Raw genomic sequence first — 25926 nt, 5'->3', positions numbered from 1 at the left:
ATCTCCAAGGTGTGCCTGTAAATACCATTTACAGCAGCTGAGCCATGTAGAAAATTAAGATTACTTTTCCTATCTTGCATAACTTTTGATCTTCTCTGAAGATAATTGCCTTTTTTAAAAAGTTTGTTTGCTTGCTTGGTTTTCTATTACTTAACATTAATCCAACCCTCAGATCTTTATCAGATCTTCTATGAATAAATTTCTATGCATCAAGTATTCTATATCTTCCTGAGAAAGGCTTTTCAGACTCTTCGAACCTGCTCCAGTCTGGGGCTTGACACCACACACAGCTGTTGTCCTGGCTTCTCACATCACCACCATGCTGGGGATTCCCTTTACTTCTGTCCTAGGTTGGATCTCCTGCTTCCTGCATCAAAGGCATTTCTCTTTCTCCATTTATTCAGTTCTGGGAGAGTAAATCTCCAGTAACTTCCTGAGAAATGGGTACACTGAAGATAATTTTTTGAGAACTTACAAAACTGAAAATATCTTCATTCTAACTTGATCTATTCAAATGTGATCAAATTTAGACTGAATATAAAATTTTAGGTTAAAAATAATTTTCCTTTATAATTTTGAAGGCTTTGTCCCATTATGTCTGGCTTTCTTGTTTTGTTGAGAAGTTTAAATTCGTTCTGCTTCCTGGCTTCCAAAATGGTCTCCTCTCGTCATCCTTTCAGCTTTATGCCTTAAAAAATAATTATTTTGGTGGTTTTGAGAGGGAGCAAAATTGAATGTGTATCCAGTTTGCCATTTTTAACTGGAGGTCTAAAATATTTCTTTGTTCTTCTTCTTCTTTTTTTTCTCTTTTGAGACAGGGTCTCTCTGTCACCTAGGCTGGAGTGCAGTAGTACGATCACAGCTCACTGCAGCCTTGACCTCTTGTGCTCAGGTGATCCTCCCACCTCAGCCTCCTAAGTAGCTAGGACTACAGGTGTGTGCCGCTATGCCTGGCTAATTTTTGTATTATTATTATTAATTTTTTTGTACAGATGGGATTTTGCCATGTTGCCCAGGCTGGTCTAACACTCCTGGGCTCAAGGGATTCACCTGCCTCGGCCTCCCAGAATGCTGGGATTACAGGCATGAGCCACTGCGCCTGGACTCTTTCTTATTATCTTCCCTTTTTCTTTTCTTTGTTTTTACCCCAAGAGGGTTATTTCTTACTGTCTCTTTCACTGGTTCTCTGGCAACCTAGCTGGCCTATGGTTGAGCTTGTTGCTTTTATCAAGCTACTCATTTCCTCTTAATTGCTTACCATCAAAATCTCCATTGTTTTTGGCAGTACTCTTAACCTTGAACTTCCCCACACTCTGTTCCAAACAAGTCAGTTTACTTGAGGACAGCTTCAGAGCTCTCTGTTCTTAAGGCATGCCTCTCCTCTGGGCAACATATCTGAGCCACTGCTCTGGACCTCGGGTTGGTGACAGTGGCTTGCTTCTTCTAGAGTGACCCATCTACTTTTTGAGCATGGTGCTGAGTGGGGTAGTAGCCTCTAGTCTTGTCAACTTCAGCTTGACTCTCCTGGCATGGAACCTTCATTCTATGAAGTAGCTGGAGAAAAGGTGACCAGAAATCCAGTATTCCCAGCCCACTGAACCTTTGCCTTATGGTTGAGTGGAGGAAGGGAATCCCTGACCTCTTGGCCTCATTAGCCTCAAATGTTGTTTCTGCTTCACAGAGGTAGGGAGATGAGAAACACTGGCAGCCTTCTCCTCCTAGGGGAGATACCATAGCCCTTGACTGGCAGCTGGAGTGACTGTGATCCCAGTATTCTTGGCCATATCCTCCCACAGTGGAGTTTCCCTTCTGCTGTACATGGGGGAAGGGAAGGAGTGGGCCATGGCTAAGTACCAGAGACCCTCACTTTTCTTACAGGAATTTAGTAAATTTTCTGAAGAAATATGTCTTTATTTGATGTATGTCCTTCGGACAATTTTCAGAAACTTTAAATGTGTTTTTCTAAAAAATATTTCTACCAGGTTCCCCTCCCTGCCCACTGCTGGGGAGTGGGTGAGAAGCTCCTCAGGGTGCTGTTTTAGAGCTGGATCTCTACCCATTTTTTTAAAAAAAATTCAATATTAAACACATCATTTCTTAGATTGGTTTTAGGTTCACAGGAAAATTGAGAGGAAGGTACAGAGATATCTCATGTAATTCCTACACATACCCACAGCCGTCTAGTTTTTTTTCCTATGTTATCTTCCAGATTTATAGTATTGCATTTTACATTTAGGTCTGTGATCCATTTTGAGTTAATTTTTGTGAAGGCAATAAGATCTGTGTCTGGATTTGTTTGTTTTTGCAGTATGTGGATGTCTAGTTGTTCCAGCACCATTTGTTGAAAGGACTTTGTTCCATTGTATTGCCTTTGCTCCTTTGTTAAAGATGAGTTGACTATATTTATGTGGATCTTTTTCTTTTCTCTCTATTCTGTTCATTGATCTGTTATTTTGCCAGTAACATACTGTATTGATTATTGTACCTCTATAGTAAGTCCGCTTTTAGAATTTTCTTTTTTTAAATTTATTTTTGTAGAAACAGGGTCTTGCTATGTTGCCCAGGCTGGTTTTAAGTTCCTGGCTTCAAGTGAATATCCCACCTTGGTCTCCCAAAGTGCTGGGATTACAGGCATGAGCCACTGCACCCAGTCTATAGTAAGTCTTAAAGGCATGTAGTGTCAGTCTTCTGACTTTGTTCTTCTTCAATACTGTGTTGGCTATTCTGGGTCTTTTGCCTCTCCATATGAACTTTAGAAACAGTTTGTTGATATCGACAAAATAACTGGCTGGGATTTTAATTGGGATCTATAGATCAAGTTGGAAAGAACTGACATCTTGACAATATTGAGTCTTCCTATCTATGAACATGGACTACCTTTCCATTTATTTAGTTATTCTTTAGTAGTTTTTTTTATCAGAGTTTTATAGTTTTCCTCATATAGATCTTGACACATACTTAAGTATTTCCTTTTTACTTTTTGGTGCTAATGTCAATGGTAATGTGTTTTTAATTTCAAACTCCAATTGTTCATTGCTGGCATATAAGAAAGCAATTGACTTTTGTATATTAACCTAGTGTGCAATCTTGCTATTATCACTTATTACTCCCAGTTTTTGTTGTTGTTATTGATTTCCTTACATTTTCTACAAAGACAGTCATGGTGTCTGTGAACAAATACAGTTGACCCTTGAGCTACACAGGAATTAGAGGCACCAACCCCCTCATACAGAAGAAAATTGATGTATAACTTTTGAAACCCTAACACTTAATAGCCTATTGTTGATCAGAAGCCTTACTGGTAACAAACAGCTGATAACACATATTTTGTGTATGTATTACATACTGTATTACAATAAAGTAACTAAAGAAACTATTAAGAAAATCATAAGGAAGGGCAAATACATGGAAAGAACTGTACCTCCCATGTACTTGATGTATTTATTGATACCATTAAGTTTACATTATCTGTTTATGAAATAAATTGTCTGAAATAGTGGGCAAATGCAGCTGCAGATCTCAATCTATATCAAGATTGATATGCAGGTGCATATCAAGCAATTCAACTTTCTTTTAATGTCATGACACATTACAGTATTGGACATATCACTGAGGCAGAAAACTAACAAAGATATTCTGGAACTAAACTTGACACTTGACCAAATGGACCTAACAGACATCTACAGAACACCCCACCCAACAACAAAAGAATATACATTCTTCTCATTTGCACATAGCACATACTCTAAGATCAACCGCATGCTTGGCCATAAAGCAATTCTCAGAAATTAAAGAAAAAATGAAATCATACCAACCACTCTTTCAGAATAAAGCACAATAAAAGTAGAAATCAACACCAAGATTTCTCTAAACCATGCAATTACATAGAAATTAAACAATTTGCTCCTGAATTACTTATGGGTAAACAATGAAATTAAGGCAGAAATCAAGAAATTCTTTGAAACTAATGAAAACAAATATACAACATATGAGAATGTCTGGGACACAGCTAAAGCAGGATTGAGGGTAAAGTTTGTAGCACTAAATGCCAACATCCAAAAGAAAGATCTCAAACTTACAATCTAACACCACACCTGAGGAACTAGAAAAACAGGAGCAGACCGACCCCAAAGCTAGAAGAAGAAGATAAAGAAGCACAATCAGAGCTGAACTGAATGAAACTGAGACACAAAAAACCATACGAAAGATCAACAAAACCAAAAGTTGGTTTTTTGAAAGAATAAATAGAATTGATAGACCACTAGCTAGACTAATGAAGAAACAGAGAAGATCCAAATAAACACAATCAGAAATAACAAAGGGGACATTATCACTGACCCCACAAAAGTATAAGAAACCCTCAGAGACAATTATGAATGCCTGTACGCATACAAACTAGAAAACCTAGAAGAAATGGATAAATTCCTAGAAACATACCACCTCCCAAGATTGAACCAGGAAGAAATTGAAATCCTGACATACTATAACAAGTTCTGAAACTGAATCAGTAATAAAAACCTACCAACCAGAAAAGGCCCTGGACCATACAGATTCATGGTTGAATTCTACCAGACATATAAAGAAAAACAGGTACCAAACCTACTGAAACTATCCCAAAAAATCAAGGAGTGGGGATTCCTCTCTAACTCAGTCTATAAGGTCAGCATCAGCCTGATACCAAAACCTGGCAAAGGCACAATGAAAAAAAGAAAACTTCAGGCCAATATCCTTGATGAACATAGATGAAAAAATCCTCAACAAAATACTAGCAAACCGAATCCAGCAGCACATCGAAAAGCTAATCCACCATGATCAAGGTGGATGCAAGGTTGGTTCAACATATGCAAATCAATAAATGTGATTCATCACATAAACAGAACTATAAACAATCTTTTCTGCATCTATTGATCATCTTAATAGAAGCAGAAAAGGCTTTTGATAAAATTCAACATCCCTTCATGTTAAAAACTCTCAACAAACTAGGGATCAAGGCAACATACCTCAAAATAATAAGAGCCACCTATGATAAACCTACAGCCAACAGCATACTGAATGGACAAAAGCTGGAAGCATTCCCTTTGAAAATGGGCACAAAACAAGGATGTCCACTTGCATCACTGCTACTCAACATAGTATTGGGAGTCCTAGCCAGAGTAACTAGGCAAGAGAAAGAAATAAAAGGCGTCCAAATAAAAAGAGATGAAGTCAAACTATCTCTCTGCAGATTATATGACTCTATACCTAGAAAACCCCATAGTCTCTGCCCAAAGGCTTCTAGATCTGATAAGCAACTTCAGCAAAGTTTCAGGATACAAAACCAATGTACAAAAATCAATAGCATTCTTATACACCAATAATGTCCAAGCTGAGAACAAAATCAGGAATGCAATCCCATTCACAATAACCACAAGTAGATAAAAATACCTACGAATACAACTAACCAGGGACGTGAAAGATGTCTACAATGCGAATTATAAAACACTGCTGAAAGAAATAAGAAATGACACAAATAAATGGAAAAACATTCCATGCTCATGGATATGAAGAATCGATATTGTTAAAATGGACTTACTGCCCAAAACAATGTATAGATTCAATGCTATTCTTTATCAAACTACAACATTTTTTACAGAATTATAAAAAAAACTATTCTAAAATTCATATGGATTCAAAAAAGAGCCTGAATTGCCAAAGCAATCCTAAGCAAAAAGAACAAAGCTGGAAGCATCACACTGCTTGACTTCAAACTATACTACAAGGCTATGTAACCAAAACAACATGGTACTGGTACAAAAACAGACTAATGAAACAGGTTAAAGAACCCAGATATAATGTTGTACCCTACAACCATCTGATCTTTGACAAAGTCAACAATAACAAGCAATGGGGAAGGAGCACGCGATTCAATAAATGGTGCTGGAATAACTGGCTAGTCATATGCAGAAGATTGAAGTTGGACCCCTTCCTTTCACCATATACAAAAATCAACTCAAGATGGATTAAAGACTTAAATGTAAAACCTAAAACTATAAAAACCATAGAAGAAAACCTGGAAAATACCATTTTGGACATAGGCCCTGGCAAATATTTCATGTTAAAGACTACAAAAGCAATTGCAACAAAAACAAAAATTACAAGTGGGACCTAATTAAACTAAAGAGCTTCTGCACAGCAGAAGAAACTTTCAGCACAGTAAACAGCCTATAGAAGGGGAGAAAACGTTTGCAAACTATGCATCTAAGAAAGGTCAAATATCGAGAATCTATAAAAAACTTAAATCAACAAGCAAAAAACAACCCCATTAAAAAAAAAAGGGCAAAGGACACGAATAGACATTTCTCAAGAGAAGACATACACATGGCCAACAAGCATATGAAAAAATTCTCAACACACTAATGATTAGATAAATGCAAATCAAAATCACAATGAGATACCATCTCACAACAGTCAGAATGGCTATTGTTAAAGTAAAAAAAACTAGTGAGGTTGCAGAGGAAAGGGAATGCTTACACACTGTTGGCAGGAATGTACATTAGTTCAGTCACTATGGAAAGCGGTTTGGAGATTTATCAAAGAACTTAAAACACAACTATCATTTGACCCAGCAATCCCACTATGCAGTATATAGCCAAAGGAATATAAATTGTTCTACATAAAGACACATGCATGTGTATGTTCACTGTAGCACCATTCACAGTAGCAAAGACATAGAATTAACCTAGATGACCATCAATGGTGGACTGAATAAAGAAAATGTGGTACATATATACCACAGAATACTATGTAGCCATATAAAAGAATGAAATCGTGTCCTTTACAGCAACATGGGTGAAGTTGGAGGTCCTTATCCTAAGCAAATTAATGCAGGAACAGAAAACCAAATGCCACAAGTTCTCACTTATAAGTGGGAGCTAAACATTGAGTACACATGGACATAATGAAGGGAACAATAGACACTAGGGCCTACTTGAGGGTGAAGGGTGGGAGGAGGGTGAAGATCGAAAAACTACCTATTGTGTATTATGCTTATTACATGAGTGATGAAATAATCTGTACACCAACTGCCCACAACATGCAATTTACCCATGTAACAAACCTTTATTATTTTGTCTTCCACTTGTTTTCTACCTCCTTCTATTTTAATTGAATATTTTGTATGATTTGATTTTTTCCTATTTTAGTATATCAATTATACTTCTTTTTTACCCTTGAATTTATGGGATACATTTACAATGAATCTAATCCTTTTTCAAGTAACCCTATACCACTTGCTTCTTTGGTAGTACAAGTATTTTATAACAGCGTATTCCCAATTTCTCCCTCCTATTCCTTACAACATTGCTGCTATTCATTTCACTTATCAATAAGCTACAGTTTCTGAATACCTTGTTATTGTTTTGAACAAACTATTATCTGTTAGGTAATTAAGAAAAATAAAAGATTTTATTTTATCTTCATTTATTCCTTTTCTATTGCTTTTCCTTTGTTTACGTAGGCCAGAATTTCTGACCTGTACAATTTTCATCGTTTATAAAGAATTTCTTTTAACATTAAAAAAAAGAGCAGGTCTAGAGATGACAAACTCCCACAATTTTTGTTTGTCTGAAAAAGTCCATTTCTCTTTCACTTTTGGAGGACAATTTCACTGGATACAGAGCTGTAGTCAGTGGTTGTTATGGTCTGATGTTGCATCCCCCAAATTTCATATGTTGCAATCCTAACCCCTAGTGTGATCGTATTAGAAGACAGGACCTTTGGGTAGTAATTAGGTCATGAGGGTGAAGCCCTCATAAATGAGATTAGTAATCATAAGAAGAGACGTGGGATGATCTCTCCCTACCATGTGAGGATACAACAAGAAGGCCACCTGCAAACCAAGATGACTGCCCTCACCAGACACTGGATCTGTTGGCATCTTGATCTTGGACTTCCCAGCCTCAGAACTGAGATAAATTTCTATTGTTTCATTAAGCAGCCTAGTTTATGGTATTTTGTTACAGCAGCCTGAGGTGAGACAGTGATTCTTTAAACTCTTTAAATGTTTCACTCCACTCTTCTTTCTTGCATGGTTTCTGAAGAGATATCTGATGTAGTTCTTATCCCTGCTAATCCATACATAAGGTGTTTTTTTCAAGATTTTTTCTTGGTCTTTGATTTTTTTGGTATTTATCCTTCCTGGTATTCTGTGAGTTTTCTGGATCTGTGGTTTGGTGTCATTCATTTTGGGAAATTCTCAGTCATTATTGCCTCAATATTTCTTGTGTTCCTTTTGTTCCTTTCCTTCTGGTATTCCTATTACACATGTTACATACCTTTTAAAATTGTTCTGTAGTTTTTGGATATTCTGGATTTTTCATTCTTTTTTGCTCTGCATTTAAGTTTTGCTAGTTTCTATTGACATTGTTTCAAGCATACTGACTCTTTCCTCAGTTGTGTCTCACCTGTTGGGTAGTCCATTATCATTCATTCTGTTACAGTGTTTTTGATTTCTAACATTTTTTTTTGTTTCTTAGTTCCCATCTCTCTGCTTATATTACCCATCTGTTCTTGCATTATCCAATTTTCCCATTAGAACTGTCAGCATATTAATCATAGTTGTTTTAAATTTCTATGGAAATATATGGAAGGTTTGTCAGAGAAGGCAGCAGTTGAGTTGAATCTTAAAGAAGTAGGGGCTGCCAGGTGGAGGAGATGCTGGGCTGAGAGAATAAATAGCTTTTATGAGAGAGTGGCATGCTCAGAAAACTGAAAGTATTGTAGCATAGTGAGGAAGTGGACTGCCAATCCTCTTAGTTTGGGTAAAGCATCTTATATTTGTATCAAATACAAGGACTGCAATTATGGACCAAGGTAAAATTGTTTAGGTAGTATCTGTGCATCCCTAAATCTTCCAGGAAACTGATTTATCACCTTTTTTGGTCATCCACAAAGACAATAAATTCCAGAGTTTACAATTTCAAACTCTTAGGCAATCGAAGATTCAAATGACATTTCACTGAATTAAAAATATTTTCCCAGAGTTTAGGCTTTTGTCCTGATCTATGTGGAAAAGGGCCAACTGAATTTTGAGAACTCTTACTCCATCCTAAAGTCAGCTACAATAAATGCTATGATCCAGAACATTAATCTCCAGCTCTCCCAAGCCCGAACACCTACCTGGCAGAGGGCATCCCAAAAGCAAGTAGACTTCTGCTCTTGCCCAAGATAATCACTGAGGATGAGAATTTTATACCAAAAGTTGGGGTACTCTCTGAGAACCAGGATACTTGCCTCCAAAGCACCATCTAATGTATTTAGAAGACAGCTATTTCCCACTAGATGTTAAAGATTCCTGAGAAAATCTATGGTCATGGTCCTTTAAAACATAATCGTTACTCTTTTAACAGTGCAGCGGGCTCTCCTTGGAAACTCTTTAGCTACTAGAAATACTGTTGAGAGTAGACCACTCAACCCCAGATCTTCACAGTTCCATCCAGCTGTAATTAGGCTGTGGCCTGTATTTTTAATGTACGTCTCCTACCTGGCCCTTCTTCTGCTTAGCCTTCTCCTCTAATGGATGCCATTGTTGACCTATGACTCAAGGCTGCTTGATTCTGTTTTCTTACTTACTACATCCATCTTGACTCTTCTGCCTGACATACCTGCTCCTCTGTGTGTCCTTCACAAATCCTCCCAGTGCTCACTGCCTTATGAATGACAAACTGAGGTGATGGACTTATTCCAGTGTTCACATGAATAAATGGCTGGAGATGTAAACCAATTCGCTGTAAAGGAAACTGTACATCTTTACACCTTTGCTACATTCTGAGAAATAAAACGATTATTTTAAATCACAGTCTATGCATTTCAGTGCCATTTTGTGCCACACCTTTGCTTTATGCAACTGGCAACTTTTAATATACAGTATTTTTTCTAATCATTGGAAGTGCACAACTTAACACTTTATCTTGTTCTGTAATCATTTTATTCAGGTATGTTTTATCTGTACAATTATGTGGTAATCTCCTAGTAGAGAGAAATGGTTCCTAGCACACCAGTGATGTAACAGAAAATCAGGAAATGATGTTTGTTGACTGATTCATTAAAGTGTCTAGTAGGGAGGTTAAAGTCAGTGACAGATTACATGTCATTCCTACTTTGAGTTCTTAAGTTTTTTTGGTGTCAAATGCGTAAGTAGTTTTGGAAGAAATCAAAACTTCAGAGATTTTTTTCCATGCTGATAAAAACTAAATATAAATATCTGCTTTAATATTTTTCCATATTTTCTCTGATTTTTTAAATCTCTGAAAGATATTCCCACTACAGAAGATGGGATATCTAAAATTTGTAGTTTATGCATATGCATGTGTAGGGGGAGAGATAGGGAAAGGGGAAGGGGAGGGCTTTCCTTTTTTTCTTTTTACTACATAAGCATATGTTATCCTTCATTCACAGTTCTCAGAGCAGTATAAAGCTAGATTAACTCTCCCTTTGGAACTTCAGATATAAGGTGGGTTGTCCATCATTCTTATTGGCCTGCTCATCCTTATTTTTAGTTAGATGGAGGGCTGTATGCTTAGAGCTTTGCTGGTTAGTTTCTTCAGCTTGAAGACTCTTATATTTTAGAACATTTGCATCCATTCCAAAGCTTGAAGAAGCAGCCTCCCACTTGCTGCTGAGAGGTTTTATGTCTTCATTCTTCATGGCCCAGATTTGAGAATTTTTATTCTTCTTCGGGCCTTTGAGAGGTGATAAACTTTCCAATGACCCGTGGGGCTTAGACTGGACCCATTCTGAAGAGTTTGCCATAACATCCCCTTGGATTACAAAAGGGTGATTTCTGGGTGCTGTCCAAGATGTGCTGTATTTCTTTATATTTCTGCAAGTAGCCAGATTTAGTCTAGAAAAGAAATGAAATACGTGAATTTTTGTCCATCATTTACCTACTTTGTAGTCCTAGGTATGTTGTCATAGTGTAAATAATATTTTTTCTTTTTAGTAAGTTCATAATTTCTTAAAAGTTTAAGACTTTTACCATCATTTATAAGTCTTCATCTCTGATCATGATTTTTTTTTTAGCACTACTCCAATCCTGTATTTCTAAATGCCTAGAGGATATGTTTATTTGGATACCTACTCTGACCTCAACCTTCCTAATATAATAGCCACTCTGGGCCCCAGCTCCTTACCTATATATCTAGTTAAAGTAGATGGGCACTAAAAAGTAAAGTAGTTGTTTGCTCTAAAAATCTACTCTGTTTATTCTATTAGAATGGATTCAGTATATATGCTATGAGATTTTTTTCTGTAACCAGTAAAAAAAATCAACGTGAGTCTAAGAGAGGGAAGTTTTCCTTGAGGGAGCTTTTGTAAACTAATAATTGCAGCCACTTAAAATCCGTTTTTTAGCATTCCATTTTTTAACCGTAGAATTTCAGCTATATTTTCAATTAAACTTTTAAATTTTGAGATAACTGTAGACTTACATGCATTTGGGAGAAGAAATACAGAGAGATCCCATGAACTCTTCACCCAGTTTCCCCAAAATAGCTTGCAAAACCATAGAACAATATCACAATCAGGATATTGACATTGATGTAGTCAAGATAGAGAACACTGCCCCCATGTTGCCCTCTTATAGTACCTGCTTCCCTCCTTTCCCATCCCCTTCTTAATTCCTGGCAACCATTATTAATCTATTATCAAGTTATATTATTTTGTTATTTTAAGAATGTTACATAAAGGAATCATACTGTATGTAACCTTCTGGGATCAGCTTTTTTTTTTTTTTTCTTCTCAGAGTAATTGTCTGGAGATTCATCTATGTTGTTTTGTGCATCAGCAGTTCATTCCTTATTATAATTGCTAAGTCTGTGACATGAATGTACCATAGTTTGATTAATAATTCATCCATTCAATGACATATAGATTATTTCCAGTTTATGGCTCTTATAGTTATACACACAGGTTTTTTTGTGAGTTAATTTTTGTATAAGATGTAAGTTTAAAGTTCATTTTTTAAGCCTATGGATATCCAGTTGTTCCAGCACCATTTGTTGGAAAGTCTCTTTTTTCTCCATTGAATTGCTTTTGAATTCCCTATCAAAATCAGTGGAGCAAATTTATGTAGTCTATTTCTTGGTTTTTGCCTCAGTTCCACTGATGTATATGTTTATTTCTCCTCTAATACTACTGTCTTGATTACTCTAATATAAAAGTTCTTGAAATCAGATAGACTGATCTCTCCCATTTTATCCTTGTTTGTCAAAACTGTTTTTGCTATTTTAGTGCATCGGCAGATAAATTCTGGAATAGTTTTTCTATATATACAAAAGATCTTGCTGAGATTTTGATAGGCATTGTGTTAAACTTGTATATTAATCTGGGAGGAACTGACATCTTTATTGAGGCTTTCAATTTATGAACATGCGACATCTTTCCACTCATTTAGATATTTTTAAATTTCTCTTATTCATGTTGTATACTTTTCGGCATACAAACCCTGTACAACTAAGTATTTTTTTTGAGATATTTTAAGTGGTATTATATTTGTAATTTTGGTGTTCACATGTCCATTGCTTATTTATAGAAGAGCAATTAATTTTGTACATTTATCTTGTATTCTGAGGCCTAGCATAACTTATTAGTTCTAAAGGTTGTGTGTGTGTGCGCACGTGCGCATGCATGCGTGTGTGTTTTGGTAAATTTATTAGGATTTTCTACATAGAGAATAACATCTTTCACAGTAGGGATCATTTTATTTTTTCCTTTCTGATTTGTATGCTTGCAGTGGCTAGAACTTCTAGCACAATGTTCAATAGAGTGGTGTATTATTCTATTCTCATGCTGCTAATAAAAACATACCCAATACTGGGTAATTTATAAAGGAAAGAGGTTTAATTGACTCACAGTTCCACATGGCTGGGGAGGCCTCACAATCATGGCAGAAGGCAAAGGAGGAGCAAAGTCACGTCTTACATGGTGGCAGGCAAGAGAGCTTATGCAGGGGAACTCCTATTTATAAAACCATCCAATCTCCTGAGACTTGTTCACTACCACGAGAAGAGTATGGGGAAACTGCTCCCATGATTCAATTATCTCCACCTGACCCTGCCTTGACACGTGGGGATTATTACAATTAAAGGTGAGATTTGGTTGGGACACAGCCAAACTATATCAAGTGGTAAGAATGGACTTTATTAAGTTGAGTAAGTTCCCCTTTATTCCTATGTTTTTCTGAGACTTTTTATCATGGATGGGTACTGAATTCTGTCGAATACCAATTTCTGTGCCAATTAATAGGATCTTGTGATTTTTCTTCTTAAGCTTGCTAATATGAAGGATTTCATCAATTACTTTTTGAATATTAAACTAATCTTGAATTCCTGAAATAGACTTCACTTGGTCATGGTGTATAATTCTTTTTATTTAGAGCTGAATTCTATTTGCTAATATTTTGTTAGATTTAGCTTGTTAAATCTATATTTATGCAAAATCTTATTCTGTCATTTCCTTTTTTGTTTTGCCCTTGTCTGGTTTTGATATCATGCTAACATTGGCTTCATAAAATGAACTGAAAACTCCTATTTTCTGGAAGAAATTGTATAGAATTGGTATTAATTCTTCCTTAATTTATTGGTAAAATTCTCTTCTAAAACAACCTAGGCCAGGTGATTTCATTTTTAGGGTTTTAAAATTATGAAATCAATTTCCTTATTAGTTACAGGGGTATTCAAATATTCTATTTCATATTGAATGAGTTGGGGTAGTTCATATTTTATTGAGGAAATAATCCATTTCCTGTAAGTTGTCAAATTTGTGTGTAGTGTTTTCTATTAACTCTTTGATGTATGCAGGATTTTTAGTGATATCCCGTTTCATTCCTCATGTTAGTAATTTGTGTCTTTTTTCTTTATTTCTTTGTCAGTATTAACAGAAGTTTGTCAATTTTATTGATCTTTTCCAACAACAAGTTGTTTCACTGATTTTCTGTGTCATTTTTCTGTTTTTAATTTTATTAATTTCTGCTCTTATCTTTATTATCTTCTTTCTGCTTGCTTTGAGTTTATTTGCTTTTCTTTTTATAGGTCCCTGAGGTGGGAGCTTAGATTATTGATTTCAGATGTTTTCTCATTTTTTAGCATATGCAGTTAGTTCTATAAATTTCTGTATCAGTACTGCTTTAGCTATATATCTCACTTATTTTGATATATTATAGTTTCATTTCCATTAATTTAAATACATATTTTTACTTCCTTTGAGAATTTTTTTAAATTTTTGTTTCCTTTATTTCTTCTAAAAAAAAGCTGGGATACATGTGCAGAACATGCAGGTTTGTTACATAGGTATATGTGTGCCATGGTGGTTTGCTGCACCTATTGACACATCCTCTATGTTCCCTCCCCTCACTCCTCACCCCCCAACAGGCCCTGGTGTGTGATGTTCCCCTCTATGTGTCCATGTGTTCTCACTGTTCAACTCCCACTTATGAGTGAAAACATGTGGTGTTTGGTTTTCTGTTCCTGTGTTAAGTTTGCTGAAGATGATGGCTTCCGGCTTCATCCATGTCCCTGGAAAAGACATGATCTCATTCCTTTTTTTTCTAATTACAAGATGATTTTTAAATTTATTTTTATTTTTAAGATTAAGCATCCTCTTTGACAATCCAAAAACATAGTCCTTGCTCACTCTGGACACACACACCTAAAACAGTTAAAAGCGATTCTTCAATTTTCAATGACAAAGTAGGAAAAAAAGTATGTTCTCAAGCTGCAGTTCAATTTTCTGTCTTCTTTTCCAAAAAATTTTACTTTGCTACCAAGCCACCCACCAATGATAACGAAAGACACTTTTTCAAAAGGCCAACAAAACCCAGAAAAAGGAACAGGTATTGATTCAAAATTATCACCCAAAACACTGCTGTTGCAAAAAAAGAGTATGAAGCCAAATTCCCATAGCTTGTTAGAGAAGACCTTTAAAAATAATTCAGAAAATTAGGACTGGAACTACAGTGGCAAAGACAGGTTATACTGTCACTATATGCATATACAGTGGTAAATGCGGATAATTCAAGAACATTCAGCTTGGGATGAATATTTTATTATATTAAATTAATATATTATTAAGCTTTCTCCTATTCCAGCAGAGGAAATAAAAACGTGTTGCTGGAATTAATATTAAGATTGTCCTTACAAACAGAAGGTAGGGCAAAGGTAAAGAGAAAGAATGTGGAACAAAAGTAGCAAAGACAAGTCATTTTGAATCTAGGCTCTAACACCCAGGAAAGTTGAATAGAACTTAAATTCTTCTGAGCCAGTATCACTAAATTCTAGATTTGGCCTGAAACCAGTGGAGTATATACACCACTAATAAATATCAAGTGCCCCACAGTGTTTGTGGTATTAAAACATATTTTTAAATTATTATTAATTTCCATTCTGAAAAGCAGGTCAAAATGACACTGGACCCTCCAGTCAGTTACAGAGTAAAGGGCTTCCTCCAGAGAGAACTGACTTGGCAGAAATTTAGGTTGGTAAGAATGTGATTAACATGGAGTAAATGAGATCAGATTCTTAGTATAATTTTCATAAGGCTTCTTCTACCTACCCCAGTTGTAAGGAGCAGTACTGAGGGAACTCCAACAGAATGTCTTAGAGGGATGCTTCTCAGAGACAAAGCGTCTGTAAGTTTAACTCTTGACCCCTCTTCTCCTTATATAAAGCTTGGGGAAGGCAATAAATATTTAATTTTTAACTATTCAGAGCTTTGGACGCATTATAATATTTAATATTCTGTAGTTTCATTTTCTGAACCTTTGGCTTATAATTTTTCTCAACTTACATTAAAAAATGTATGAATGCACCCTCTTCAGTAGTACCACATGAAAATATAAACCTTGTTCTTCCATATCTTCTACACAGGAATAGTGAATGAATAGTACCCTAAATATCCTGCAGGGTTACTTTGTGTACTTGACAAAAGATTAGGGAAAACCAATCGACTTCCATATCTTGAGCAGTAATTAACTAGTCTTCAATTTCATCTTCCCAAATATCTTCATCAACATCCACAGCATCAAACAGCTGGTTAAAACGTGGTGAAGCAGGATCAGTGAAATGTTTGTAAAGGTTTGCTCTAGAGAAAGAACTCATGCAAATCCAACAGAAATATTGCATACAGCCAGTACATGTCATCTTGTTATATCCATCTAATTTCTCTATGGGAGTTCCACAACATGGGCAGTTCTTGAAGTTTTTCTCTAGCCACTCCTTACTTTCCATCTCCTCCAGTGCCTTCTGAATCACCCTCTTACCATACCTTTGTTCCAAAAGTCTTTTATTGGCCTCTTCTGCTTGCAGGTATTCATTTCGTAAGTCTATTAATTTCTCTGCAGTCACCTTACATGGAGAGACCCCATGGTAGGTCAACCTGCACAAGGTACAGAAGGCAAAATTGCAGCTGGAGCAGATACCCATGGTGCAGCCAGGCTCCTGCATCACAGGCAGCTGGCAGCATGGGTGGGAGCAGTACACCACATCTGCCATCAGGTCCAAGGTGGTGGTCATAATGGGCAAATAACTCTGCTTCCACTAGCTCTTTGACCTGACCAGGAGTGGCCACTGAAGGGCACTTTGGTTCTGGGCAGTTGAGGCATTGAATCTGGCCATCTCTGATCTGGATTTCAAAGTAGTCCTTCAGACAGGCTTTGCAGTACACATGCCTGCACTCCAAGAAGTACATGCATTCACTACCCAGCTTCTTACAGAAGCAGATATTGCACAGGAACAAATTACTATTAAAGCATTTTATCTGCTGAGCTTGATCAAAGTCCAAGATTTCCTGGATCATATTTAACAATGATTCCACATCCTGCACACAGCTGTCTCATCCACAATTTCCTCTTGGTCTGTATCAGATCCAGAAGTTCCTCCAAAATCTAGCTCTGTGTTGGGAGAGGCTTGAGCTGTCCTCCTCTGCACTTTTTTCTGAGAATCAATCTTGAGCTCAAAAGGAGAGACAATATTCAAGTATACTAGGGTCTCTTCCTTAAGAAATTGCATCCAGGCAAACAGGATCACACTGCCACGGTGTTCTTCCCATAGAGCAGATAGCGCTCACAAATATCTTGAAATTCTATGGCAAATCCAAATAGATCCTGGTTTCTCCACCTTGGACAGACTGCTTTTCTAAATTCATCTCCATCGTAAATACTCGCTGGGGCCAGCAATTAATCCTCCTGAGCTTCTTGGTCTTCTGACGACATTTAATTTTCTGAGGAACAAAACCAAGATGACCACAAGAGTGATCTCTGATCATCCTCACTGCTACACTCCCACTGGGCCATGACAGTTTACAAATGCCTTGTTTTTTTTTTGTTTTTTTTTTTTGAGATGGAGTCTCGCTCTGTTGCCCAGGCTGGAGTGCAGTGGTGCCATCTTCGCTCACTGCAACCTCTGCCTCCTGGGTTCAAGCGATTCTCCTGCCTCAGCCTCCTGAGTAGCTAGGACTACAGGCACTCACCACCACACCTGGCTAATTTTTGTATTTTTAGTAGAGATGGGGTTTCACCATATTGGGCAGGCTGGTCTCAAACTCCTGACCTTGTGATCCACCCACCTCAGCCTCCCAAAGAGCTGGGATTATAGGCGTGAGCCACCGTGCCCGGCAGATCTCATTCCTTTTTATGGCTGCATAGTATTCCCTGGTGTATATGTGCCACATTTTCTTTATCCAGTCTATCATTGATGGGTATTTGGGTTGGTTCCATGTCTTTGCTATTGTAAACAGTGCTGCAATAAACATATGTGTGCATGTGTCTTTTTTTTTTTTTTTTGAGACGGGGTCTCGCTCTGTCGCCCAGGCTGGAGCGCAGTGGCGCAATCTCGGCTCACTGCAAGCTCCGCCTCCCGGGTTCACGCCATTCTCCTGCCCCAGCCTCCCGAGTAGCTGGGACTACAGGCGCCCGCCAGTACGCCCGGCTAATTTTTTGTATTTTTAGTAGAGACGGGGTTTCACTGTGGTCTCGATCGCCTGACCTCGTGATCCGCCCACCTCAGCCTCCCAAAGTGTTGGGATTACAGGCGTGAGCCACCGCGCCCGGCCGCATGTGTCTTTATAGTAGAATGATTTATATTCTTTTGGGCATATACCCAGTAATGGGATTGCTGGGTCAAATGGTAGTTCTGGTTCTAGATCCTTGAGGAATCACCATACTGTCTTCCACAATGGTTGAACTAATTTACACTCCCACCGGCAGAGTAAAAGCATTCTTATTTCTCTACAGCCTCCCCAGCCATCTATTGTTTATTGACTTTTTAGTAATTGCCATTCTGACTGATGTGAGATGGTATCTCATTGTGGTTTTGATTTACGTTTCTCTGATGATCAGTGTGATCAGTGATGTTGAGTTTTTTTTTTTTTTTTTTAAGACGGAGACTTGCTCTGTTGCCAGGCTGGAGTGCAGTGGTGCAATCTTGGCTCACTGCAACCTCCGCCTCCCAGGTTCAAGCAATTCCCCTGCCTCAGGCTCCCGCGTAGCTGGGACTACAGGCATGCGCCACCACACCCCAGCTATTTTTTTGTATTTTAGTAGAGATGGGGTTTCACCATGTTGGCCAGGATGATCTCGATATTCTGATCTCGTGATCCACCTGCCTTGGTCTCCCAAAGTGCTGGGATTATAGGCGTGAGCCACCGCGCCCCGCCGTTGAGCTTTTTTACATATGCTTGTTGGCTGCATGAATGTCTTCTTTCGAGAAGCGTCTTCATATCCTTTGCCCACTTTTTGATGGGGTTGTCTGTTTTTTTCTTGTAAATATGTTTAAGTTCCTTGTAAATTCTGGATATTAGACCTTTGTCAGATGAGTAGATTGCAAAACTTCTCTCCCATTCTGTAGGTTGCCTGTTCACTCTGATGCTGGTTTCTTTTGCTGCGCAGAAGCTCTTTAGCATAATTAGATCCCATTTGTCAATTTTAGCTTCTGTTGCAATTGCTTTTGGTGTTTTGTCATGAAGTCTTTACCCATGCCTATGTCCTGAATGGTATTGCCTAGGTTTTCTTCTGGAGTTTTTCTGGTTTGGGGTTTTACATTTAAGTGTTTAATCCATCTTCAGTTAATTTTCGTATAAGGTGTAAGGAAGGGGTCCAGTTTCAGTTTTCTGCACATGGCTAGCCAGTTTTCCCAGCATCACTTATTGAATAGGGAATCCTTTCCCCATTGCTTGTTTTTGTCAGGTTTGTCAAAGATCAGACAGTTGTAGATGTGTGGTATTATTTCTGAGGTCTCTGTTCTGTTGCATTGGTCTATATGTCTGTTTTGGTTACTGTAGCCTCGTAGTACAGTTTGAAGTCAGGTAGTGTGATGCCTCCAGCTTTGTTCTTTCTGCTTAGGATTGTCTTGGCTATTCAGGGTCTTCTTTGATTCCATATGAAATTTAAAGTAGTTTTTTCTAAATCTGTGAAGAATGTCAGTGGTAGTTTGATGGGAAAAGTGTTGAATTTATAAATTACTTTGGGCAGTACTGCCATTTTCATGATATTGATTCTTCCTATCTATGAGGATGGAACGTTTTTCCACTTGTTTGTATCCTCTCTTGTTTCCTTGGTGATCTGTAGTTCTCCTTGAAGAGGTCCTTCACATCCCTTGTTAGCTGTATTCCTAGGTATTTTATTCTCTTTGTAGTAATCGTGAATGGGAGTTCATTCATGATTTGGCTCTCTGCTTATCTATGTTGGTGTAAAGGAATGCTTGTGATTTTTGCACATTGATTCTGTATTCTGAGACTTTGCTGAAGTTGCTTATCAGTTAAGGAGTTTTGGGGCTGAGATGATGGGGTCTGCTAAATAAAAAATCATGTCATCTACAAACAGAGACAATTTGACTTCCTCTCTTCCTATTTGAATTCCCTTTATTTCTTTCTCTTGCCTGATTGCCCGGGCCAGAGCTTCCAATACTATGTTGAATAGGGGTGGTGAGAGAGGGCATCCTTGTCTTACTGGTTTTCAAAGGGAATGCTTCCAGCTTTTGCCCATTCAATATGATATTGGCTATATATTGTCATAAATAGCTCTCATTATTTTGAGATATGTTCCATCAATACCTAGTTTATTGAGAGTTTTTAACATGAAGGGATATTGAATTTTATCAAAACTCTTTTATGCATCTATTGAGATAATTATGTGGTTTTTGTCTTTGGTTCTGTTTATGTGATGGATTATGTTTATTGATTTGCATATGTTGAACCAGCCTTGCATCTCAGGGATGAAGCCAACTTCATCATGGTGGATACGTTTTTTGATGTGCTGCTGGATTCGGTTTGCCAGTATTTTATTAAGGATTTTCATATTGACGTTCATCAGGGATATTGGTCTGAAGTTTTCTTTTTTTTGTTGTGTCTCTTCCTGGTTTTGGTATCAGGATGATGGTGGCTTCATAAATTGAGTTAGGGAGGAGTCCCTCCTTTTCAGTTGTTTGGAGTAGTTTCAGAAGGAATGATACCAGCTCTTCTTTGTACTTCTGGTAAAATTCGGCTGTGAATCCGTCTGGTCCTGAGCTTTTTTTGCTTGGTGTAGGCTATTAATTATTGCCTCAATTTCAGAACTTGCTATTGGTCTATTCAGGGATCCGACTTCTTGGTTTAGTCTTGGGAGGGTGTGTGTGTCCAGGAATTTCTTCATTTCTTCTAGATTTTCTAGTTTATTTGCATCCAGGTGTTGATAGTATTCTCTGATGGTAGTTTGTATTTCTGTGGGATCAGTGGTGATATCCCTTTATCATTTTTATTGTGTCTATTTGATTCTTCTCTCTTTTCTTCTTTATTAGTCTGGCCAGTGGTCTATTTTGTTAATTTTTTTAAAAAACAGCTCCTGGATTCAGTGATTTTTGGGGGAGTTTTTTGTGTCTCTATCTCCTTCAATTCTTCTATAATCTTAGTTATTTCTTATCTTCTGCTAGCTTTTGGATTAGTTTGCTCTTGCCTCTCTAGCTCTTTTAATTGTGATGTTTTGGTGTGGATTTGAGATCTTTCTAGCTTTCTGATGTGGGTGTTTAGTGCTATAAATTTCCCCCTTAACACAATGCTTTAGCTGTGTCCCAGAGATTCTGGTACGTTGTCTCTTTGTTCTCAGTGGTTTCAAAGAACTTCTTGATTTCTGCTTTAATTTCATTATTTACCCAGGAGTCATTCAGGAGCAGATTGTTCAATTTCCATATAATTGTGTGGTTTTGAGTGAGTTTTTTAATCCTGAGTTGTAATTTGATTGCACTGTGGTCTGAGAGACTGTTTGCTATGATTTCAGTTCTTTTGCATTTGCTGAGGACTGTTTCACTTCCAATTATGTGGTCAATTTTAGAATAAGTGCCATGTGGCACAGAGAAGAACATATATTCTGTTGATTTGGGGTGGAGATTTCTCTAGATGTCTATTAGATCCACTTGATCCACAGCTGAGAGTTCAGGTCCTGAATATCCTTGTTAATTTTCTGTCTTGTTGATCTGTCTAATACTGACAGTGGGGTGTTAAAGTCTTCCACTATTATTGTGTGGGAGTCTAAGTCTCTTTTTGGGTCTCTAAGAACTTGTTTTATGAATCTGGGTGCTCCTGTATTGGGTGCATATATATTTAGAACAGTTAGCTCTTCTTGTTGAATTCTTCCCCTTACCATTATGTAATACCCTTCTTTGTCTTTTTTGATCTTTGTTGGCTTAAAGTCTATTTTGTCAGAGACTAGGATGGCAACCCCTACTTTTTTTTTTTTTTTTTGCTTTCCATTTGCTTGGTAAATTTTGCTCCATCTCTTTATTTTGAGCCTATGTGTGTCTTTGCACGTGAGACGGGTCTCCTGAATACAGCACACCAATAGGACTTGACTCTATCCAATTTGCCAGTCTGTGTCTTTTAACTGGAGCATTTAGCCCATTTACATTTAAGGTTAGTATTGTAATGTGTTAATTTGATCCTGTCATCATGATGCTATCTGGTTATTTTGTGCACTAATTGATGCAGTTTCTTCATAGTGTCATTGGTCTTTATATTTTGGTGTGGTTTTGCAGTGGCTGGTACCAGTTTTTGTTTTTCATATTTAGTGCTTCTTTCAGGAGCTCTTGCAAGGCAGCCCTGGTGGTAATGAAACTCCTCAGTATTTGCTTGTCTGGAAAGGATTTGATTTATCCTTTGCTTATGAAGATTAGTTTGGCCAGATACGAAATTCTGGGTTGAAATTTTTTTCTTTAAGAATGTTGAATACTGACTCCCAATCTTTTCTGGCTTGTAGAGTTTCTGCTGAGGGGGCCGCTGTTAGTCTGATGGGCTTCCCTTTGTAGATGACCTGGCCTTTCTCTCTGGCTGCCCTTAACATTTTTTCCTTCATTTTGACCTTAGAGAATTTGATGATCATGTGTCTTGGGGTTGATCTTCTCATGGAATATCTTAGTGATGTTCTCTGTATTTCCTGAATTTTCATATTGGCCTGTCTTGCGAGGTTGGGGAAGTTCTCCTGGATAATATCCTGAAGTGTGTTTTCCAACTTGTTTCCATTCTCCCTGTCTCCCTCAGGTACTCTGATCAATCGTAAGTTTGGTCTTTTTATGAAGTCCCACATTTCTTGGAGGCTTTGTTGATTCATTTTATTCTTTTTTCTCTAGTCTTGTCTGCATGCCTTATTTCAGCAAGGCGGTCTTCAAACTCTGATATCCTTTCTTCTGCTTGGTCGATTTGGCTATTGATACTTGTGTATGCTTCACAAGGTTCTCATGCTGTGTTTTTCAGCTCCACCAGGTCATTTATGTTCCTCTCTAAACTGGTTATTCTAGTTAGCAGCTACTCTAACCTTTTATCAACGTTCTTAGCTTCTTTGCATTGGGTTAGAACATGCTCCTTTAGCTCAGAGTAGTTTCTTATTACTCATCTTCTGAAGCCTACTTCTGTCAATTTGTCTGTCTCATCCTCCAGCCAATTCTGTGCCATTGCTGGAGAGACATTGCGATCATTTGGAGGAGAGGAGGCACTCTGGCCTTTTGGGTTTTCAGTGTTTTTTCATTAATTCTTTCCCATCTTCATGAGTTTGTCTAGTTTTGATCTTTGAGGCTGCTGATCCTTGGATGGGGGTTTTCTGGGGGCTTTTTTGTTGTTGTTGATACTCTTGTTGTTGCTTTCTGTTTGTTTTTCTTTCATTGGTCAGGTCCCTTTTCTATAGGGCTGCTGCTGTTTGCTGGGGTTTCACTTCAGGCCCTAGTCATCTGGTTCACTCCTGGGCCTGGAGATGTCACTCAAGGAGGCTGGAGAATAGCAAAGAAGGGTGCCTGCTCCTTCTTCTGGGATCTCTGACCTCAAGGGGTACCAGCCTGATGCCAGCAGTATTGATCATGTATAGGGTATCTGACAACCCCTGTTGGAGGGTCTTACCCAGTTGGGTGGCAGGGGGAATAGGACCCATTTAACGAAGCATTTTGTCCCTTGGTCGCGGGGGTGTGCTTCGCTGGAGGGAAACCCATTTGTCTGGGCTGCCCAGATTCCTCAGAACTACCAGGAGGAAAGGCTAAGTCTGCTGGTCTGCAAAGACTGTGGCCACCCCTCCCGCTAGAGGCTCAGACACAGGGAGATCTGGGTTCTGTCCCTGAGCCTCTGGCTGGAGTTACTGCAGTTCCTGCAGGGAAGCCCCACCCAATGAGGAAGGATGGGTCAGGGTCAGGCCTGAAGAGGCACTCTGGCCACAGTCCGCCACAGTTGGTGTGTTGGGCTGTGGGGAACATGTCTTGGGACCAAGCTGTTCAGCCTCCCTGACTCCAGCAGAGGAAAAGCACAGCCTGGAGCTATAGAGATGGATGATGCCCTTCTGCCACCCAGGGAGCTTAGTGTGTTAGGCAGTTGTGAGTCCCAGTGCTGGCTGCTGCCCCTCCCCCAAGGAACTCAAACAGCTTAGACAGCAGGCAGCCACAGCTGTGGTGCTAGTCATGCCTCCCCTGGGGAGCTCTGTAGGCTTAAGCAGATTCCAGCTAAGAGGCTATTGAGAATCTTCACGGCTCTGGGGTTGGGACGCTAGGCCCTGGTGGCGTGGGTTCGTGAGTGGGATCTTCCAGTCTATAGGTTTCACAGTTCTGTGGAAAGAGCACGGTTTCCCTGGCTGGGTAGCACACTCACCACCTCCTTTGGCTGGGGATGTAGGGGGGTGCTCTCCTGCGCTGTGTGGCTCTCAGGTGGGTCGCTGCACTACACTGTTCTTCCTTCTTCTCTGTGGATCACACCAGCCTCCTAGTCAGTTCTGATGAGAGAACCTGGATACCTTGCTTATTATAGTTCTTTTCAATGGGAGCCTCCGAATGCCGCTGTTTCTAGTCGGCCATCTTGGCCCCATCCCAGAGAATATTTTTGACTCACGATTTGTTCAGAAGTGTGTTATTTAGTTCCCAAATGTTTAGTTTTTTTTTTTTTTTTTTTTTCCTATTACCCTTTGGCTATTGATTTCTAGTTGGATTCCACTGTGGTCAGATAATACACTTTGTATGATTTAAATTCTTTTAAATATGTTGAGGTTTAATTCATAGCTAGGATATGTTCTATCTTGGTATATGATCCACGTACACTTGAAAATAAGGTGTATTGTGCTGTTGTTGGATGAAGTGCTCCTTAAATGTCAGTTAGATATTTATATTCTTGTTGAATTATTTTATATCCTTGCTTATTTTCTAATTATTGAAACAATTGTGAATTTGTCTATTTCTCCTTTCTGTTTTATCAGTTTTTGCTTCACGTATTTTGCAGTTCTGTGTTGTTTTGTTTTGTTTTTTGAGACGGAGTTTTGTTCTTGTTGCCCAGGCTGTAGTGCAATGGCACCATCTTGGCTCACCACAACCTCCACCTCCTGGGTTCAAGTGATTTTCCTGCCTCAGCCTCCCGAGTAGCTGGGATTACAGGTATGAGCCACCACTCTCTGCTAATTTTTTTGTATTTTTAGTAGAGACAGGGTTTCTCCGTGTTGGTCAGGCTGGTCTCAAACTCCCGACCTCAGTTAATCCACCCGTCTCAGCCTTCCAAAGTGCTGGGATTACAGGCGTAAGCCACTGCACCTGGCCAGTTCTGTGATTTTATACACACATTTAAGATTGCTGTGTTTCTAGTGGATTGACCTTTTAAACATTATATATAATGCCCCTCTTTGATAATTTTCTTTCCTCTAAAATCTACTTTACCTAATATTAACATAGCCACTCCTGCTTTCATCTATTAATGTTTGCATGATGTATCTTCTTCCATCCTTTTACTTTCAGCCTCCCTCCATTGTCATATTTGAAATGAGTTTCTTGTGACTGCATATTGTTGGGTAATGTTTTAAAATTCATTCTGTTAATCTGTCTTTAACTGTTGTATTTAGGTAATTTACATTTAATGTAATTGTTGATGTCTTAGGACTTAAATCTGCCATTTAAAAAAACGTTTATTTTTTGTTTTTTGTTTGTTTTCTCTTCCCTGCCTTCCTGTGGGTAATGTGAACATTTTTCAAGAATTCCATTTTGATTTATTTAGTGTTTTTTAGTATATCTCTTTGAACAGCTTTTTCAGTGGTTGCTGTATTATACTACATATGCATAACTTATCACAATTTATTGGTTGTGTTAACTTAGTAATTTGAGTGAAGTACAAACCTTACCTCCTTTTATGTCCTTTTACCTTCTCACATTTATAATGGTCTTAAATATGTCTTTTATATACATTTGGAACCACATCAATATTATAATTTTTGCTTCAACCATCAAATATGATTTAGAAAAATTTATATTTACCTGTATTTTATATCTACCTGTATTTTTGCTTACCATATTCTTTCTTTCCTGATATTCCTTCTTTTATCATTTTCTATCTGTTTAGATAAATTCTTTTAGTCATTCTTTTAGAGTAAGTCTTCTGGTGAAAAATTCTCTTTGTTTTCTTTTATCTCAACATTTCTCGACT

General features: G+C 38.1%; 1 protein-coding gene and 1 pseudogene across 8 annotated transcripts in view; both read right to left on the bottom strand.

Annotated features, from left to right (window-relative positions):
• Positions 1 to 9947: 9947 nt before the first annotated feature.
• The window catches only part of AGBL3 (AGBL carboxypeptidase 3), a 146580-nt gene continuing 130601 nt past the window's right edge, over positions 9948 to 25926 (bottom strand). For 7 of the 8 annotated variants that reach the window (XM_055284081.2, XM_055284080.2, XM_055284087.2 and 4 more), the window contains one exon: positions 9948 to 10879. In XM_055284081.2, coding sequence (XP_055140056.1) covers positions 10459 to 10879 — 421 coding nt within the window. In that variant the 3' untranslated portion in view covers positions 9948 to 10458. The remainder of the gene's footprint in view (positions 10880 to 25926) is intronic. The other variant, XM_055284084.2, reaches the window with a different exon arrangement.
• Positions 11741 to 24152, bottom strand: LOC134737050 (E3 ubiquitin-protein ligase RNF14-like; annotated as a pseudogene).

This window comes from Symphalangus syndactylus, chromosome 6 (assembly GCF_028878055.3).
Source record: "Symphalangus syndactylus isolate Jambi chromosome 6, NHGRI_mSymSyn1-v2.1_pri, whole genome shotgun sequence".
In the NCBI taxonomy this organism is placed as follows: domain Eukaryota; kingdom Metazoa; phylum Chordata; class Mammalia; order Primates; family Hylobatidae; genus Symphalangus; species Symphalangus syndactylus.
The sequence above is the reverse complement of the archived record's forward strand: the minus strand, read 5'-3'. Positions and strand labels throughout refer to the sequence as shown.